Below are 18,910 nucleotides of genomic sequence, written 5' to 3'. Positions count from 1 at the left end.
TGGGTATATAGCCAACTAATAAGAAATCATTAAGTCTCAAAGACATTTGGATTCAGGGTTCATTTGGGAGAACCCCTCCAGGGTAGACTGGAGTTTTATTTGCCAGCTTGTTTTTGCTTCTCTGCCTGTTTGTAGGATTAATTCTTTACTTAAAATTTTTTAACTTTATCTACTGACAGATTTGTTGTTTATTTTATTCACTCATATTATTAGAAACCATGGTCTTGTAACTTACTGGTTCTCAACAACTTTTTTCATATGTAAGTATTTTTATTGTTATATTTTTAAAATTACTTGTTTCAAGAACAGTATAATTATATCATTTCTCCCTTTTTTCCCCTCATTCTAAACTTTCCCATATACCCCTTCTTCTTGCTTCAAATTCATGGCTTCTTTTACATTGACAGCCCCTTTTATTTTAAGCTACAGATGAATTTACCAAATTTATTCCAACAATAGTTAACTACAGCACAAAAGATGAAGGAAAGGTCGCTTATGCCCATTTCCTTTGTGTCATGAATAATTAAAGTATAATTAGTTGATTATTTCTGGCATCTTATAACTTCTGTTCCTGTGGTTTTCAAGGCTGACAACATGTAGTATTGCAGTCTACATCTATACTGTCCTGTGTGTGAAAACCAAACCTGCTGTTATTTTCCTGGAGTAGAGTTGAATAAGGAAGTCAATGGTGAAGGTGATACAGGGACACAGTTGATATTTTACTATGAAATCGGCTGACAGGGCATTGCTGGGGAATGTAGGTGACATTGCAGATCCAGAGGTCACCTGGGAGCTGGGCAGCATGGCCTCTCTCTCTCTTTGATTACGGCTTTTGTTTACTTTTGTTTCCCAACACCGAGTCCTTGAGGCAAGAAGCAACAAGTTGCAAGCTGGGATGTGCTGTACCTTCTTAGGAAGGGTGGTGTGGGTGGAAGGAGGCCAGCAGACTGCAGATCACTTTCTAGATTTCAGTTGCCACCCAAAGACTATTTTAACATAATAGCTACACTGTAAGGAACTGGGTCTTGGGAACTGCCCAACAAATCCCCCATGTACTAGGCCCTCCCTCAAGTCAGAAGCTTGTAAGCCAAGCTCCGGATCCTTGGCATATGGCCTGCCCTGGTCTTTCCCTTTTGTTGCCCTCAGGGCCGTCCGTGTGTTGTGAGTCAAATCACTGGGCAACCATCTTCAGCAGAGCAAGAGGCTCTCTAGCAGCTACTGTTTATTCCAAACAAAACTGGAGAAAGGGAAGAATATCTAGCAAAGGGAAGCCAATCCCAGCCTTCAGAGAAGACCCCCCCACACACACACAACTAATCAAAAGCTCTTTAAAGACATTTCTGTTGGAATATTCAATGGCCAAGTAGACGCCACTGCGCCTATGCTCAGGTGAAAGCCGACAGCTCCTCCCTGCAGAATGCACAGGCTTCTTCAAGAGAGTTTTGCAATAGAAGCGCTGTCAGTGTGAACAGGTGGAAGAGAGGTAAAAGCTCTTGTCTGCTTGTTCCTGTGGCAGCAGCTGCCTCCGGCGCAGAAGACACGACAGGTGAGAAATGCTTTTCCTCTTCTCTGTTGATTCAGAAATGGGGCAAAACTCTGCTTGAGCTATGGGATTTTATGGTTTCTGAAAACCTAAGAGCCACAAGAGCTCTTTGCTTTAGTGTTGCTGTTATTGTTGTTGTTAAATGTCCAAACAAAGAAATAGCTATACCTTCATATCAAGCTATAACCTTCCTCCTTTGCCAACCTCAACTGTGTATACAGACAGGGTCAAAGCAGGGCTGCAAGGAGCATAATGGCTTCTAAGGTTTAGCGTACCAAGCAGATCAATCCTGAAATGTGTCTGGAGCAAGGAGGTTTCTGCTCCAAAGGATATCTAGGACCAAAGAAAGCTGTGGTTTCCTCTATTTGGAGTGTTTGTGTGGTTTGGTGCCCAGAGAATATATGATAACAGGGATGACTGGACTCAGCTCTCTTACTTGACTGGCCCCTGGATTAATCTCTGTGTACAGGGGAAAGGAAGCATCTACATCAAACTCCAGGCACATGTCATTCACAGCCCTGGGCTGAAGTAGGATGCACCATCAGCATCTGGAAGAGGCTTGATTTCTGGAATGTAGTGGATCTGATTGCTTCTTGGCAGCTAGTCTTTTCCAATTATGTTTGGCTTAGTCTGATCGTCAAATTACTTTGCAATCCCCAAAGTGATCCAGGATGTCTGTAGAAGGGACAGAGACAGCTCTGTCTACAAAGCTGATTGCCCATAATGGAAAATTCTAATGAGATTTCTTTTTTGAAAAGTTCTTTGAATAATCCACAACCCAGTCAAAGGGAAGGTGATGCATATTATTCCTTGGCCCTTTGTTGAACCAAAAGAGCTGAAATTAGCACGCATCTCTAAAATGTTGGTCAATTCAGACCAGCCTGCACAGTTTTATTGTGTTCCCTTGATACAGCTCAAAAAATATTGTATGCAATTTGAATATATCTGAATAAAATTTAAGTTTTTCAGTATGTGATGTGGTTAAAAACATTTATAATTTTTGTACTTATTACATTAGTAAACAAGAGGATTCATAATTCAGTTCTTACTGAACTATGGTAAATTTGCTGTGGCGAACTTAACATTTCCTTTTTATAAAGTATGAAGGAAATTTTTGGATGAAATCCAGCAGGCAGAATAGAGAACTTCTTCAAAAATACCAAGTGGTTTTTCTAATGGTTCCATGGAATTCATTATTTATATGGGAATACCTTCAGGGATGATCATATGGCTCCGCCACTTAATTCAACCAAGTTAATACTAGAAATGAATTTTAGCAATTTTGAAGCCCTTAAGTTAAAAGTCTATAAGCAGCAAATATCATGAGCTAGAGAGAGTATGTATTCCAATGTTATTAAGCTTTAATATTATTTAGGAACCATGAGCACAGCCCAGTCTATGACAACCTTTTTGGATACAGACTATATGATTTAAAGTTTGAATTATAAGTAGATAATATTTTTAAGACTCAATAATATAAAGTTTAAGAAACCCACCTCTTCATACTCTTTTCTCCAAAAATAGTCAGTGAAGTTCTTTAAGCAAAGACCTTGAGAACAAGCCACTGTTTTAATAGTATCATGTTAATAAACTGAAGTTATTCTCTAGAAGATGATAATAACATAAAATTTTCATGACACAATAGCAAGTCAAAGCTACCATGAGGATGAGAAGATAGAAATTAACAGACATTGACATATGGTGCATCCTTGATGCTCTCCACTGATGCAACTAAACTGTCCTGTGGGCTCAGTGGTCCACATTATTACCCTGTAATTTTATGTGTGGTTACTATGAAGTCCCTGCATCATCCTTTCAATCCTCTCTAAAGACTATTATTTAAATTAGTTATTGCAGAGTAAACATTTTTCACATGTCTGAGGCAATCTCTCTCACTAACGAAGTGGATGTGGATAAATCACACAGATGATCGCCCAGCCTCCATTTTCTTGTCTGGTTCTATACCTTAAAAGGACTCTGAAAGCATAACACACAGATGTCTTCTCCCTGGCTCTTAGAGTTTATTTTTAGCCTTTATTTTATTTTTTAGACCAGTACACAAACTAGGTTTCACTTATTGGTGATAAATTTCAATATATAAAATTAAGAAACAGAAAAATGACAAAACTCACATGTATGCCTGAAATAATATCACATCAAAAGCAATCTAGTTGGGCCAAACAGAATTCCCAGGTAAAGTCTGAAGAGGGAAACTTCAGCAGATAATTAAGAAGGGAACACACACAAGGTAACACTGTGGAGTATAAAGAAAACTCCATCAGATAAGAGGCTGCCAAGACCCAAGGGCCGTTTTACCGGCCAGGCAGAACTGCTCTTTCCCACCACACCCAAAATAATGTTTCATAAGCTAATAATTCCTTTTAAAAAAACAAAATATAAATAAGCATAAAATAAATATTTTCATTTTCCAGGTGGAGTGTCTATTGTTTTCCTTTTCTTTGGGAAAACATAAAGATGTGTCACTAAGTACATTCCCACGATGCCTTACTATGTCCAATTGTAAACTGGGTGAGATAGAAACAGAGGTCAACAAATCCAAAGTGTGTCACAAGCATGTGACTCTTCCGGACACTTTCTTTTAAATATTTATGATCCTTCCTGCCCTATTTCTTTTAAGGTTTTCTTATTTACTCCATCAAAACTTGATGTTAGTGAAGCAAAGTTAAAGTCAAAAAAACAAGTGCCCGCCCGTTTCCCCTCGTCCCTGTTTAAACTGTCGTTTACATTCACCAGGAAGCTGAGAAAGACACTATGAAGAGTAGCCGTGCCCCAGCAAGTTCCTACATAGACATCCAGATTATTTTAGTAAAACCTAAGTTTTAGTGGCTCTTCCCATCCTCCCCCAGGTAGCCTCCACGCTTCACAGTACTGGCGTCCAGGGCTCTTTTCTCCCCAGATTATGTACTGTTTAACCAGATGGGTTCTGGAGAAAAAGCTCTTCAGTCCACATGCTCTAAGTCGAGGAGAAGGAAAAATAATTTAGAAAGAGGCAAGTGAAAATCTCAAAATAGGCTGGGAAGAGATCACTATGCATTATGCCGATGTCTACAGGTATGAACATTTCTCTGGTGGGTTTTCTTTTTTTGTGGAAGTTGACAGCAGGGTACCATGCCATTTTTGAGTACAGAAACCATGTTCATCATGATGGGAAAATCTGTCCTACATAAGTATCCATTAAGTAACAGTGCTTCAATTGCCAAATGGAATTCCCAGTATTTCAATCAGAAAATTTTAAACAGAAGTTCGAGGCATGGTTTGGCACATAAGAGGGCTTACTGATGTATTTGAAGACAAGAGTTACATCCCAGGACATCAGACCACTTGTAAAATACCTGTAGCTCCAGCTCCAGGAGACCTAAGGCCCCTTTCTGGTCTCCGTGGTATTTATACATACACATACAAAAATAAATCATTTTAAATAAATATATTAATGAACATATAATAGAGATGAACTGAGATTAGAATACATGCCAGCACACAGGAAACCTAGATGATAAAACAAAATGGGAAGACTTTTGTTTTATTCTTAAGGCAGATTTCACTATCATCAAGAGGGGCCATCCTTTTGCTATTGTGACATGATGTTTCAATCTGCTTGTTGTTTGATTTCCAACTTAACACAAGCTAGCATCACCTGGGAAGATAGAAATTCTATGGAGAAAAGGCCTGTGGGCAAGTCAGTGGGGCATTTTATTGATTACTCATTGGTGTGGGAAGCCCCAGCCTACCTACGTAGGAAGTCCTGAGTTATATTTTTAAAAAGTAATCTGAAAAAGTCATGAAGAACAAGCCACCAATCAGGGTTCTTCATTGCCTCTGCTTTAATTCCTGCCTCTGTGTTCCTGCCTTGAGTTCTTGCCCTGACTTCCATTCGTGATGGACTATATGATAAAATAAACCCTTTCCTCTTCAGCCTGCTTTTGGTCATGATTTTTTCACAGCAGTAAAAAGCAGATTATCTGTAGACACTATAAATGTACTGGGCTAAGGTCACAGTTATCCTGGAGTGAACGTGTGTCGGACATGCCTATGTTTTCTACTGCTGACTGCAGGAATGCAACGGGTTGGTTAAAAGTAGAGTTCCTGTATATGCAGTTCAGAGCTCTTAGTGACACAAAGTATTCACTAAACACAAATTATTTGCGGAGCTGTAGAAGCAATTCTGTGCCTTAAGCACTATTGTACCCTTGCTGTCAGCATACTTAAAACTTATTCTTTTTTATTTGATTTGATTTTTCTGAGTTTTGCTGAATTATAATTGACAGAATTCTACTTTAAAGTAGTAAATAGAATATTTTAATCTACCTGTAACTTTTCAAATAACTTTCACAATCAAATTAATGATTATCTAATACTTCCCATACTCATCACTGTGTGACTCTGTGTGTGTGTGTGTGTGTGTGTGTGTGTGTGTGTGTGTGCGCGCCCAGGTGTGCTTGTGTGTGTGTGTGTGTGTGTGTGTGTNGTGTGTGTGTGTGTGTGTACTGAGAGCATTCCAAATATATTTCTTATAAAATTTCCAGCATCTATAAGTTTTACATGTTCTTGCCATGCTATATTAGGTAGCTAGAAGTTACTTATTGTACACAATTAAATCTCTGTCTCAGACTAGTAGCTCGCATTTTCACCTCTAGGTCTCCATTCTCCTTTTAGCCAATAAGTGTTCAATATGTTTACAAATAAGTGAGATTAAACAATACTTGTGTCTGTGTGTATGGCTTACCTCAGTTAGCACAGTGCCCATTATATTTCATACATGGTATCACAATGACAAAATGTCCTTCCCTTGCATGGGTAGATAAGATTCCTGTGTGTGGATCTCACATTTTCCTTAAAATTTCATCCATCCATCTGTGAACATTTCAACTGAGTCAACATTCTGACTATGGTGATTGGTTCTCCATACTGAAGTGTAACGATCTCTTCTGCACACTGATTTCATTTCCTTTAGATAGATATCAAGCAGGGGAACAGCTGAATCATAAGCACTTCTAGTCTTAACTTTTTGAAAAGCAGATTCTACACTATTTTGCTTGGTAAATTTGTACCCCTCACTGTTCATTCTACTTTTCTTTGCCAACACTTGAAGACATTCTGTAATATTGATTGTAACAAGGACAAGGAGATTTCTCATAGTGGTTTGGCTTTGTATTCTCTGAAAATAATTGTCAAGTTTTTTTTTCACAGACATGATGGCTATTTTTGCATCTCCTTTTGAGAACTGTCTGTGTAGAGTCCCTTTCACTTTAAGAGACCTTATTGCATTGTATGCTTTCTTTACACTTTTTGCTTGGAGACCCTTGCCTAAGGTATGGTTTGCAAATATAACTGCCTTTCCATTCTGAATGAAGAACCCAAATTTAATCTTCCAAATAAGGATAGGCAGTACTCCCAGCAATATGAAGAGGACATTTTTTTTAGTATCTTGAAACTTTACATAAATATATTGACATTGGATACATGGGTTTACTTCTGGTCTCCCTAGATTTTCACTTCGCATATCAGCTCTATGTTACTTTTGCCCCTATTGCTTTACAATATATTTTGAGACCATGTATTATAATGCCTCCAATTTTGTTTCTTGTTCCTGGTTGGTGGCTTGGCTATTTAGAAACCGTTGTTGTTGACATACAAATGTCAGGAGTAACTTTCCTATTGCCTTGAATCATGTTATTGGCATTGTTGATTATTTCAGTATCATGGATATTTTAGCAATATTGATTACCCTAATTCATGAGTACATACTATTTCTTATAGTTGTCTTCAAATAATTTCATAGTTGTCCTAACAGTTTGAGTGTATATGTTTTGTCTCCTATGTTAAATTAATCCCAAGTCGTTTCATTGATGATGCTGTAAATAGGATTTTGCTCTTATAATATGAATATTCCTATGCTGGTTTTGTATCCTGAAATCTTCCTATCTCCTTTTAACAAATGTTCCTTATGTGGAAAAAGGAAAAAATATTTCACTGGACAGACTAACATAATACACAGTATATGAAATAGAAATAGAGGAAGCTGGAAATATAACTATGTCCCATATTTAAAAATCAGTATTATATTAGTAAGGAAGCAAAATAAGGTAGAATCAATACATGTAGCCCAATATCAGTCACAGATCTTTCTAGAGTAAATTAAATACGTTTTTTTTTTTCTAAGAAATAATTGAGACCATTTGACCCCAGACTTTTCTTTACATTGTAATCCTCTGTTTCCATTGTGGTATGGTAATCTTTGTATCTTGTAATACCACATCTACAAAAGAAGATATTGTTACATATGAGTGCTAACTTTTGCTCAATGCCCAAGCAAGTGAAAGAGTACTGCTTTCTGAATCAAAGCATCACATGATACCGCTGTGCTAAAGAAATCGTGAACAAATTTATAAAGGACAGCCACACTACTGCTCTTGGCCAAAAATGTCCCATGGACCACTTTTATGCACACCATGGGCTAAGAATATTTGTTATATTTTGAATGGAATTTTAAAATTAAGATGACAAATGAGAAATTATATATGCTCTACAAACCTAATAGCCTAGAAACCCTTTTGTAAAAATTATTTGGTGACTCCTGTCAGATTTTTTTAAATAGTGCTATTTCTCTCTTTTGTCAAAGGGTTTATTTTGTTTTTAATTATGTGTATATATGTATGCCTATGTGTAGGTTTGAGTAGGTGACAGCAGTTTGCCAAAAGTCTTTGCTTTGCTTGGTAGGTTCCTGGTGCTGTTTCAGTATCTGATACAGTGAAGGTGTGTGTAAGCAGTCACTGTGCTCTGTGTGTCTTCCTCTCTTATCACAAGGTAGCACTGTCCTCTCTGCTCTCTTCTGTTAGAAGAGCTAGAAGTGTTAATGGTCCTATGAAAACACAAAGCATTCTGGTTTTAATTTCATGTAAACTTTATCTTTTTACTAATGTCTACTCTTTGTATATATATTGAGAACCCTAGATAAATGTGAAAGGTTAAGTCTATAACATTCCCTTATTCCTGAATGTCTGGTATACGGTCACTAATGAAATAAAGAGTTGCCCAGTGTAAGTACCCTGGTGCCTTTCTTTCACGAGATTTCTTCTCCTATAACTACTGCATTGCTACAAATTTGATGGATTTTGTAATAAAAAGGAGTCATACAATCCAATCAAAATGTAGATTCATAAAACTCCCCCCATAAACATTCCAGATAAAGTAAGACATTCCAAACAAGCAAAGGCAGAAAACAAACCCAGTAAGCTTTTAAAGGACTTTGGTATTTTTATATTCCAGTGAGAAATATACTATGCAAGTAAAAAGTAAAAATAGACCAGAAATAGTACCATGTTCTAAGTCGAATTACCCTTTAAGCAAACTAATTGCATCAATATTCCCTTGATGGTAATTGTGAATCATTGAAGCAGTTTTTGTTTCAAAAGCCAGATGCCTCTGTCATTGGTTAAAACAACAGAGGCATGTTGTGAGCTGGGACTGAAGCTCAACAGTAGAATGCCTGTCTCACGTGTGTAAAGTCCTGGGCTCACTAAAACACCAAAACAGAGAGGCAAACTTAACATTTTCCATTTGCGTAGCAGTTTTCCCACAGTGTTTATGCAAACGTGATTATATCAATGTGTTTGCCCTTGTTTCTTATTTTATAACCTAAAATTTCTGTTAAAAGAACAAGGAATTCTCTTGATTTGGATTCGATGTGGCATTTTTATCTTACAGCTAGTCACTGTGCTTCTGTTTACAACATGTGAAATACTCTAATTAGAACAAAGGTCCTGGCATGGGGCGAACTGTAGGCTCATACTGCTGAGTGGTAGGCAGAGGCCAGAGTCCACTTGCAGTATTGTAGAGGTCAGGTTCAGGTACAATCTGCCAGCCTATTACAATTAACACTGATTTGTCCTAGCAGGTAGCTGGTAGGATTTATCACCAAAGACCAGAAACATGCACTGTGCCATCCTAAAGGCAGAAGCACTGGATGGGGCTCATTTGATGCAGATCTTTTGGCACGATGGGGCAGAGTCCCTCTACCCAGCAGTATGGCTGAGAGACAACTGTCAGTGTTCAGACTGCTACCTACATTCTGCAAAAGCTCGGAAACTTCTCCTGGAAGCTCTTGATGTAAACATTAGAATCGATGATTTGACATTTGACCGGAAAAAGGTAATTACGTCTAAATGCTCTTCCCCTTCTCTGTTGAGTTAGATCAAGGGGTTAGTCTATAGTAATTTAAGTAACTCTTTTTAACTTGTCATATATAGAGCAAACCCTCCATGGACATGGTTGTACATTGTTTGATAGGGTAGGCATATTCAGTGGAAAAATCTACTGTTGTTATCACTACTACAACATTTTATATTTTTATTTTTAATAGGCTTACTTTTTATTTAAATGAAATTTTATTACATCACCTTTTCCTTCTCCTTCATCCAACTCATTCCATATCCTCCTCACTCCCTCTCAAAGTAGTGGTCAATTTCCCTTTAATATTGTTGCATATACACATAAATAAACATATAAATATAGCCTGCTGATATATTCTGGTTTCTTTTCAGAATGTATAATATTTTGATTTTAAAACTACTACCATCTTAATACCATATGCAAATTTCCATATTTTATTCTTTTAGGGGGAAGCAGGCTTGAAACACAATCATGCAATCTATACCATGAAAATGGTGCATCTGGCACTCAGTTTGCTGCTCTATCAAACTAGAAAAGTACAGAATTTGTCCACAGAAATGCCAAACGTCTGAGAGGCTCTGCCAGACCCAGACCAATACAGATGTGGATATACACAGCCAAACATTGGACTGAGTGTGGGGACCCCAATGGGGAAGTTAGGGCAAGGACTGTAGGAGCTGAAAGGGTTTGCAACCCCGTAGGAAAAATAACAATATCAACCAACCAGATCCCCCCCCCAAAGCTCCCAGGGACTAAACCATCAACCAAACAGTACACAGTACGTACCCATGGCTCCAGCTGGATATGTAGCAGAGGACTGCCTTATCTTGTATCACTGAGAATGTAGGCCCTTGGTCCTGTGTAGGCTTGATGACCCAGGATAAAGGAATGATAGGCCGCTGAGACAGGAGTGAATTAGGGGGGGGGGCGCACCCTCATAGAGGCAGGGGACGGGAGGAGGGGATAGATAGCATGTGGAGTGGAAACTGGGAAGGGGGATAACATTTGAAGTGTAAATAAATAAAATAACCATTAAAAATATATTCATTTAAAAAAAACAGGAAAAGAAATGTCAGGGGTTGAGATAATCTGGGTGCAAATGTGTATCCTACAGCAGTCGCTCAGAAATCTTACTGATTAGCACTATTTATCCAAAGTACTGCCTAGGTGCATCAGGCATCACATCCTAAGATCATCAGTCTCAGTGCCAACCACATGTGCTGTCAAACTTGCTTCTCTATTCCTTATCTCCAAATCCTTCCCAGAAGGACAAACGTGACAGAAATGCCTGTCTTTCCCCAGTCTTCTGTCCTCTCAGCTTTCTTCTCTATTCTCAATTCTCACCCTTAGTAGTCAGACCTTCTCAGAGGAAGTTTGAGTATTACATATCTACAGTGTGTAAAGCAGAGATGCCATGCTAGTAAAATTCTATTTCTAATCACTCTAATTCAGTAGTATTAAAAAAGAAAAGCAATCGCTGAAGACGGAAATGTATAGCTGTGCAACATACAAGTAGATGATAATTGTCTTATACCACTCTTATTTCTCTCTTATAAGGTTTATATCACATGGCCCAATGACCATTACAGTGAATTCGAAGCTAATTGGCTGAAGAAAAGATGCTTTTCTCAACAGGCCAGAGCAAGGCTCCAAGGAGAATTGTTTTTACCAGGTAACATTGCAATGCTCTTCATTCTACACTAAAAACTTATAGTGAGAATTGATTGGAGAGAATACTATTATTTGAATTGACTATATTTACAGGACATGGTCCATTGAGTTAACACACATATATTACAAGCTGATCAAATCAATGTAATCAATATTTATATCTCTTTCTCATTTTCTAAGGATGTGCTCAGGAGCAAATTCAATCCCTTCTATCTTGGTTAAAATAATATTGTCATTTCTGAGAAATGCTTAACTTTAGCAATATAGATCATTTGTCCAAAACTGAAATGGAGAACAGAGCAGATGTTGGTATTCTAAAATACTGGCAGAGAAAGATACAGTAGACTTGAGCCTGCATTATCTAAAGTAAAAGCTGAGAGTCCAAGTTGTTTGCTCCACACTCTCTGCAAAGGAGTGGCATCAACCAGAGGTAGCTCACCCTCTTTAATGATATCTAAAGTCAGAACAGAACAAAGCACAAATTCCTGTGCTAGTATCCAGGAGATTATGTGAGCAATGAAGCTGTAAAACAAGGAGCACAGAATTGAATCCGCAATTAGGCCAAGTGCAATCCCCCTTTCTCGAGCATTTATATGGGTCTCCAGAGATTCTGTGAGCAGAAAAATGTTTAGGGATAACTAAAAGATGAATTTAGTGGCAAAGGGAGCTGATAACATTTCTCAGATAATAGGCAAAATAAATGGGCAATTAAAATGAAAGTTCTAAGGGATACACAATAATACAGGAAGTGGGAGCATTGTGAGGTCGAAAGGTCTCCGATTTACTCTATATTGTTCTACTGATTACATATGGTTACATATGTTCTAGAGATTACATTTGGTTGTGTGGTCAAAGGCAAACTCTAACACACGTGAACTTTGCCTGTTGGTTAGAACCCTATCTCCCACAAGCCAGGCACATTTTCTGAATCCCCTTTTCCGCTGTCAACCCCATCTATAAGATCATTGCCCCTTTCAGGAAGCGGCTACTTGGCTAATCCCTTGCTGCCTCTCTCAGGAACTCTGAGTCATATACTCAACGAGGTTCTACTTTCCTTCTTCCAAACCTGAAACTCCCTCATGTGTAATAACTGTCTGGGATTTTAAAACTAGCCTTACAGCAGTTCACTAGAAGTGGAGATGTTACTTACTAATCAACTTACCAGGCCACATTCCTTCTACCTATGGATATCAATCACAAGGTACCAGAGTCTCCCCTTTCTTTAAGCACAGGCCAGTCTTGTCAAGAATTCAGTTTCTCTAAGTGTGTGGTCTCACCACTGTGACAGCTGATAAGGATTTGTTCCATTGCTGTGTCTGAACCAAGAATCAATTTTCCTTTATCTATCCCTGCTAGGTGGTTGAAAATAGATGAGTTTATAGGAAAACCATTCATCCACATTCCTTCAGAGTATGTTTCTGAATTCTTGAAGTGGGGAATCAACAATAACATAATTTCATAGCCATTATCTGGGTCAAATAGCAACATGTTGAATTTTTTAATTTTAGATTTCTTCTGGTATTCAAGGTTTTCTTTTTTTCTTTAACTCTGCCCTAGTTTTACAATCCATTCGGATTTTGCTTTCATTGTCCGTAAGTTCTTCTCTGTGTCATTTCAGGAAGTAAAAGTCAACATTTTTATTATCACAGCTTAAGCTTTTAAATGCTAAAGGAGGAATGGCCACACCTCCTCCATTAATATTTCCTGACAGGTGAAGCTTTTTCTTTTTCATAGCTAACATTCCTCAGTCCTATCAGGCAGTAGCAAAATGAAAACGATACTACACTCTACTGAGTAGTACTCGATGGACTGCGAGCATGAATAACATAAGAACTGGCTGCTAGGTAGACACAGGAAAGTATTTTAATACTTTAAAACAAAGTTCATCTTTAAATATATTTCCAAGCTGTGCAGTTGACTGGCAAAAGAAGAAACTGTTGTGCAAATTTTAGAGTATTGATTGGATGGCTTTTTTTGCCTATAGAATTTGATACCTAGTCCAATGTGAGTTTTCAAATATTAGTACTCCAGAGCCTGTAAACAAAGCGAGTTCCACTGAAACACTCTTTGCATCTTTAACCTCCGTAGCAATCTTCCTCATCTGCTTCTCCCTTGGAAAGAGGGCTACAGTGCTTAGAAAATCTGGAGTCCAGATGCACACCACTTTCCTTCTTTTGGCACAGGCTGCCAAACACAAAATGAAAAGATAAATGACAATAAGCTGTGCACAGGACCAGACTTTCCCTTGGAGCTGAAAGGAAGATGTGGAGAATATCATTTCTCTCATGCGTGTCCATTTAGCTGCACAGACATTTGGCATCTATTTTGTTCAGGGAACTGTGTAAGGAAATACCAAGGTGAAAAAGAAGGCCTGGGCATGTAATACACTTAATGTACTTAAGTACATTAAGACCATGTGCTGAAGACTGATGGTGACGTAAAGCAAAGAATATGAAGAAAAGAGAGGTTGATACCCACACTGAGATTTAAGGAATAGTTTGTCAGGAAGAGATAGAAGGAAATCCCCACAGACAGAAGGACATACAGGAAACCACAGAAGTGAAAAATAGAAGGATGAATTTCAGAAAGTACATTGAGCTTGATATTGGGAGGTTAAAATTGCTAGGCAACCGAGAAGACTCAAAGGCCAAAGTGAGAAATAATTTGCATATGCTGCTCAGTCCACTGTGGGCAAGGATGAGGTGTTTTCCAACATAGAGTTTCGGTATACCATTTCCTTTATCCCTTGGCTTATTCTCTATTGGGAAACTAAAGAAATAAGTTCAAGACCCTTACAGGTTTGAGATTATTGCTATAAGTTTTTTCTCTGCATTGTATATTTTAGGGGTTTTCTGACTGAATTTGATTAAATTAGTATATTATCATAAGTCCCTCCAAATCCATGAATACCTCCTACATACCCTTTGACTTTTCTTTTATTGTAACCTGCCTCCTCTACAAAAAGAAGTAGAAAGGTCAAGTTTATCCTGTAGAATGGCCTTAGTCATGGATGTGTTGAATTTCTGTTGAGTGGACCATATGAGAAGGGAAGGGAATAAGGATGGCCATAAGATGCTCTATAAAACATTGCATGGAAGACAATGGGAGCTTATGAGGCAGAGAAGATGGGTATAGAATTTGCATTTAAGAAAAACATATTATTTGTTAGTAGGATAATAGATGGCAGGCCATATTCTCTAATCTCTGTCATTTTTAAAGCTTGACTTTCAGTTCCTGGGATGTGGCTTTCCCAGATAAATAAATGAGAAAATTTTGAAACAAAGTTTAATATTTATTAAAAATAAAGTTTGGGCCAGCAAAATAGATCAGTGGATAAAAGTACTTGTTTCAAGACCTGAGTGCAGTCTACAGAACCCACATAAATGTGGAAGAAATATCTGAGTCCACAAGTTATCCTCTGACCTCCACAGGGGTGCTGTGGTACACACATTCACATACATACCATGTGCACACACAATATTAATAAATTTTACTTTTCTTGAATAAAATGTGAAGTGTTTATGTAATCATATCTTAATGTACAAGTGAAATTTTACATAATTATGCACTCATTTTTATTTTATGGATTGTAAAATTTTCAATTGACTGAGATAAAATGGAAAAAAACACAACATAGTACAAGGATATCTAAGAACCTAGAATTTCTTGGTTTTATAATTAGTTTTAATGCAAATGAATCCTTGCTTTTCCTATCTCTTTGTTGCTAAAATATTTTACATTACTCTCTGAATTTAATGACTTTTGTTATTGAAAACTGAATTTCTTTTAAAAATGAGAGAATTTAAAGAAAATCTCCCCCTTGAGCCAGTCCATGTCATTTTTTCATCAATGAAAACTAAGGACATTGCACACCAAAACCCATCTAGTCTCAACCACATGTGCCCCTTTTACAGCAGAACCTTTCTTTGCCATGCACTTTATCAGATCGTGACTTCTCTGCCCATAGCTAGAAGCCCTGCTTTGTTTGCAAAGCACATGCCTCAAGAAGTGAAAACTCACGGGTGACTGTCAGTTTCTCAAATCTAGTTGCCTTTCATATAGAAAGAGATTTGTACAAAACTAGTTTTCTCAAGGAGAACTATGTGCTTACTTAAGTTTCTTATAATGCTGGAAAGTTAGTTTAGTGCAGAGAATGTATTTACAAACCCTTGTCAAAAAGCAAGAAACACATATGTGTGAATTTTCTTTTTTATTAGCAAGAAATGCTCATAGCCTAACTCATGTGATTTAAGCCAAAACCATTCTTGACCAGATGTGGGAGTCTTTGATGAAATAAGGGTATTTGCACCATTGAATTTGTTCTATCATCAAAATAAACCATCATAGCCACATCTTACCAGAGCTGCTACCAACTCTATGTAGACTCTATGGCCACCATATGTCCTTCCTCCTGTGTTTAAGCATTTACCATATGAATCACTGAGATTGTTTATTAAGTTTTGACCTGTTTAATGTCAGCAATAAATGAGGTAGGTAGAAATTAAAAACTAGTTCAAAGAGTAACAAAGTGCAACAGAGCCAAGAGTTGATCGGAAAGTATCTGCATTAATAAACACCTTCCTCCTCTCTCTGTGACCACTGTAATCTATGTGTGTGCACCCATCTGCCACTACAGATGTTACACTGACTGGTCATTATCTAACCCACTTGATAACTAAATCCTCATAAATAACCATTTTGGCAACAGACTTAGCTGACTGAGTATTTACCACACACTGGACATTTATTCATTCATTATCCTGTTGAATATATGGTGAACGGCCACCATACACTGAGGTTGAAATGCAATAGAGAGAAAAACAGGAAAAGAATTTAAGCCCTTAGAAATTGTGGTGAAAGAGGCCAAAATAAAAAAAGAAAGAAAAAGTTACTGACTTACCCACAGTTCCTCAAAGACTAATAAATACATAAACACAAGCAAGTTGGTGAGTGTGAAGGTGAGAGTGGACAAGATTTCTTGAGTTTTTGCATTATTTTACACTGAAATTAGTAACACCATTTTTTGAGACCAAAATAGAGGAGGTTGTGTGAAACCTTGAGACAAATGACTGTGATAAAGAGCTAGAAGAGTCTGCATTTTTAAATCTAGATGCATGGCCATGGAGTGAGAGCAATTACTCTGGTCTCTTTTCATCTCGACATATTCAGTACTTGCAGCACAAAAGCAGATTCAATTAGGCAGTGGAGCTGTTGCGCTCTTCACTGGTATGATCTCATTCAGGTTCCACAGCTTGGTTGCTTATTTCTATACCATGTTATCTAGACAGAGCCCGAACACAGAGTTTCTTGCCTTCCAAAGTCTATGCAGACAGAGAGCATTGACCCCAAAAATGACTCTTCAAATCTCAAGTCATTGACTTGACACAAGGTCCCTGTTCAGCTGGAACCTGCATCCTTGTTTCTAGGTGAACTTGTGGATTTTGCAATGAACCTGTTTCAGAAATGAAGTATGTGAGCAATGAGAGAATGCTTGGAGAACACTCTGTCCTTATCTTTCTGGTTAACAGGAGAACTAAGATGAGCCAATAAAGTTAAAGCTGCCCAAGAGATATGATCTTATTAGTAAAAATATAGCAGTGAGTTCACTGCAGGGGCATGGTCTGGACCAGTTATAATTGCATTCCATTGAGGAAATCGTGGAACATTTACACATTAAGACATAACATCCAAAGGAAAAGAGGATGCTGCAGATAGGGTCTCACAGACCATGAAGTCATATGAGGAGAAAGGAATTTAGTCTCATTAGAAAAATAGCATAGCAGCTGACCTTATAACATCTCTGTGATGTCCATATTCAGTGTGATGCTAAATATACAACTGGAGTTCTTAAAGGAAGATGGCAGCACTGGAGATCTGACATAGATGTTAAGTGTGCATATTGCTCTTCCAGAGAACGTAAGTTCACTTCCCAGCTCCAAAATTGAGCAGCTCTCAAGTGTAACTTCAGCATAAAGGATTCTAACACTCAACACTCACTTCTTGCCTCTGTAGGAAGTCATACACATGTCACACACACACACACACACACACACACGTACTCACTCACACACACACATACGCATGCTTAAAAATAATCTTTACAAGAAAGGTGGCAAACAGATTATGCCTCGGCAGAAGGCTGAAGTCTGTGAAATTTGGTATTTATCTTCAATTAGCTGCTCCATATGTATATGCATGCCAGGCAATTAAGGTCAAGAAAGACAGTGTTCAGTAACCTTATTTTGTACATCTTCCAGGTTAGCCACAGAAAGGGCATAGAGTAAGATGGAATTACCTGTTTTCTTGGTCTACTCTAGATCTTGAATAGCAATCCTGTTTCCTAACATTGTTTTGAGCTGATTTCTCCTTACTATGCAACTCTCTCTGCTGAATGTTTGCTGTCTGAGAGGCTAGCTGCTCCAGTTTGGACACAAAGGTTATCTTGTGATGTTGGGCTCTTATCTAAGCTCATGTGTCCATGTCCTTATCTATAAACTGAAGGAATGATAGTGCACACATTATGGAGTTGTTGTAAAACGTTCATGAATTGATTGATGTCTAGTGCTTAGAAGAGAGCCTGGAATCCTAAGTGCTCCTTCACCTTTAGATGTCCTACACATGCCACTTGGACGTTTTATGTGTTAGACCTTCTTATCACGGAGCTATGGATATACAATATTCTAGTGTCATAAATTTAAAAAAAATGTGTTTCTTTTCTTCCAGAAAGCTTAGATTTGTGTAGAAGCCACATTTATATATTCACATGCAGTTCACTCTAGACTTTAGAGATGGGCTAGAGAGATGGCTCTGTGCTTCTGCTCTTCCAGAGAACCCACATGGTGGCTCACAACCATCTGTAACTCCATTCTAGGGGACCTGATGCCCTCATCTGACCTCTGCAGGCACTGCCAATATATGATACACTTACATACATAGAAATAAAACATTTCTAAACATAAAATACAAATGAAGAAATTTTTTCCATTTCTTTGTTTTATTAGATATTTTCTTTATTTACATTTCAAATGTTATCCCCTTTCATAGTTTCCCCTCCAAAAGCCCTTCCTCCCCACCCCCTGCTCACCAATCCACCCACTCCTGCTTTCTAGCCCTGGCAGTCCCCTATACTGGGGCATAGAACCTTCACAGGACAAAGAGCCTCTCCTCCCATTGATGACCGACTAGGCCATCCTCTGCTACATGTGCAGATGGATCCATGAGGCCCACCATGTGTTTTCTTTGGTTGGTGGTTTAGTCCCAGGGAGCTCTGGGGGTACTGGTTAGTTAATATTATTTTTCCTCCTATGGGGCTGTATTGCCCGCCGCTTTTGTGTGTCCCCCTGGTAAGAACACGCTCAGGGCAACGGGAATCTTCTGCAGTACAAACTTTATTGCTTACCCCATCAGGAGCCAGTGGAGAAAAGAGCCAGAGAGAGAGAGATATGGCGGAGCCCCCTCCCTTTTATGGAGGACTGTCCTCCGCCTCGGACGTGTCACTCCCTGATT

At 38.2% G+C, this 18,910-nt stretch overlaps 1 protein-coding gene across 2 annotated transcripts in view; it reads left to right on the top strand.

Moving 5' to 3' along the window:
* Positions 1 to 1,098: 1,098 nt before the first annotated feature.
* The window catches only part of Bbox1 (gamma-butyrobetaine hydroxylase 1), a 48,659-nt gene continuing 30,847 nt past the window's right edge, over positions 1,099 to 18,910 (top strand). Inside the window, exons 1-3 of one of the 2 annotated variants that reach the window (XM_021149550.2) lie at positions 1,099 to 1,546; positions 9,459 to 9,712; positions 11,291 to 11,405. In XM_021149550.2, coding sequence (XP_021005209.1) covers positions 9,494 to 9,712; positions 11,291 to 11,405 — 334 coding nt within the window. In that variant the 5' untranslated portion in view covers positions 1,099 to 1,546; positions 9,459 to 9,493. Of the gene's footprint in view, positions 1,547 to 9,455; positions 9,713 to 11,290; positions 11,406 to 18,910 lie in introns of both variants that reach the window. The other variant, XM_021149557.2, reaches the window with a different exon arrangement.

The sequence above is a fragment of the Mus caroli genome, chromosome 2, assembly GCF_900094665.2.
Source record: "Mus caroli chromosome 2, CAROLI_EIJ_v1.1, whole genome shotgun sequence".
NCBI classification, from domain to species: Eukaryota; Metazoa; Chordata; class Mammalia; order Rodentia; family Muridae; genus Mus; species Mus caroli.
The sequence above is the reverse complement of the archived record's forward strand: the minus strand, read 5'-3'. Positions and strand labels throughout refer to the sequence as shown.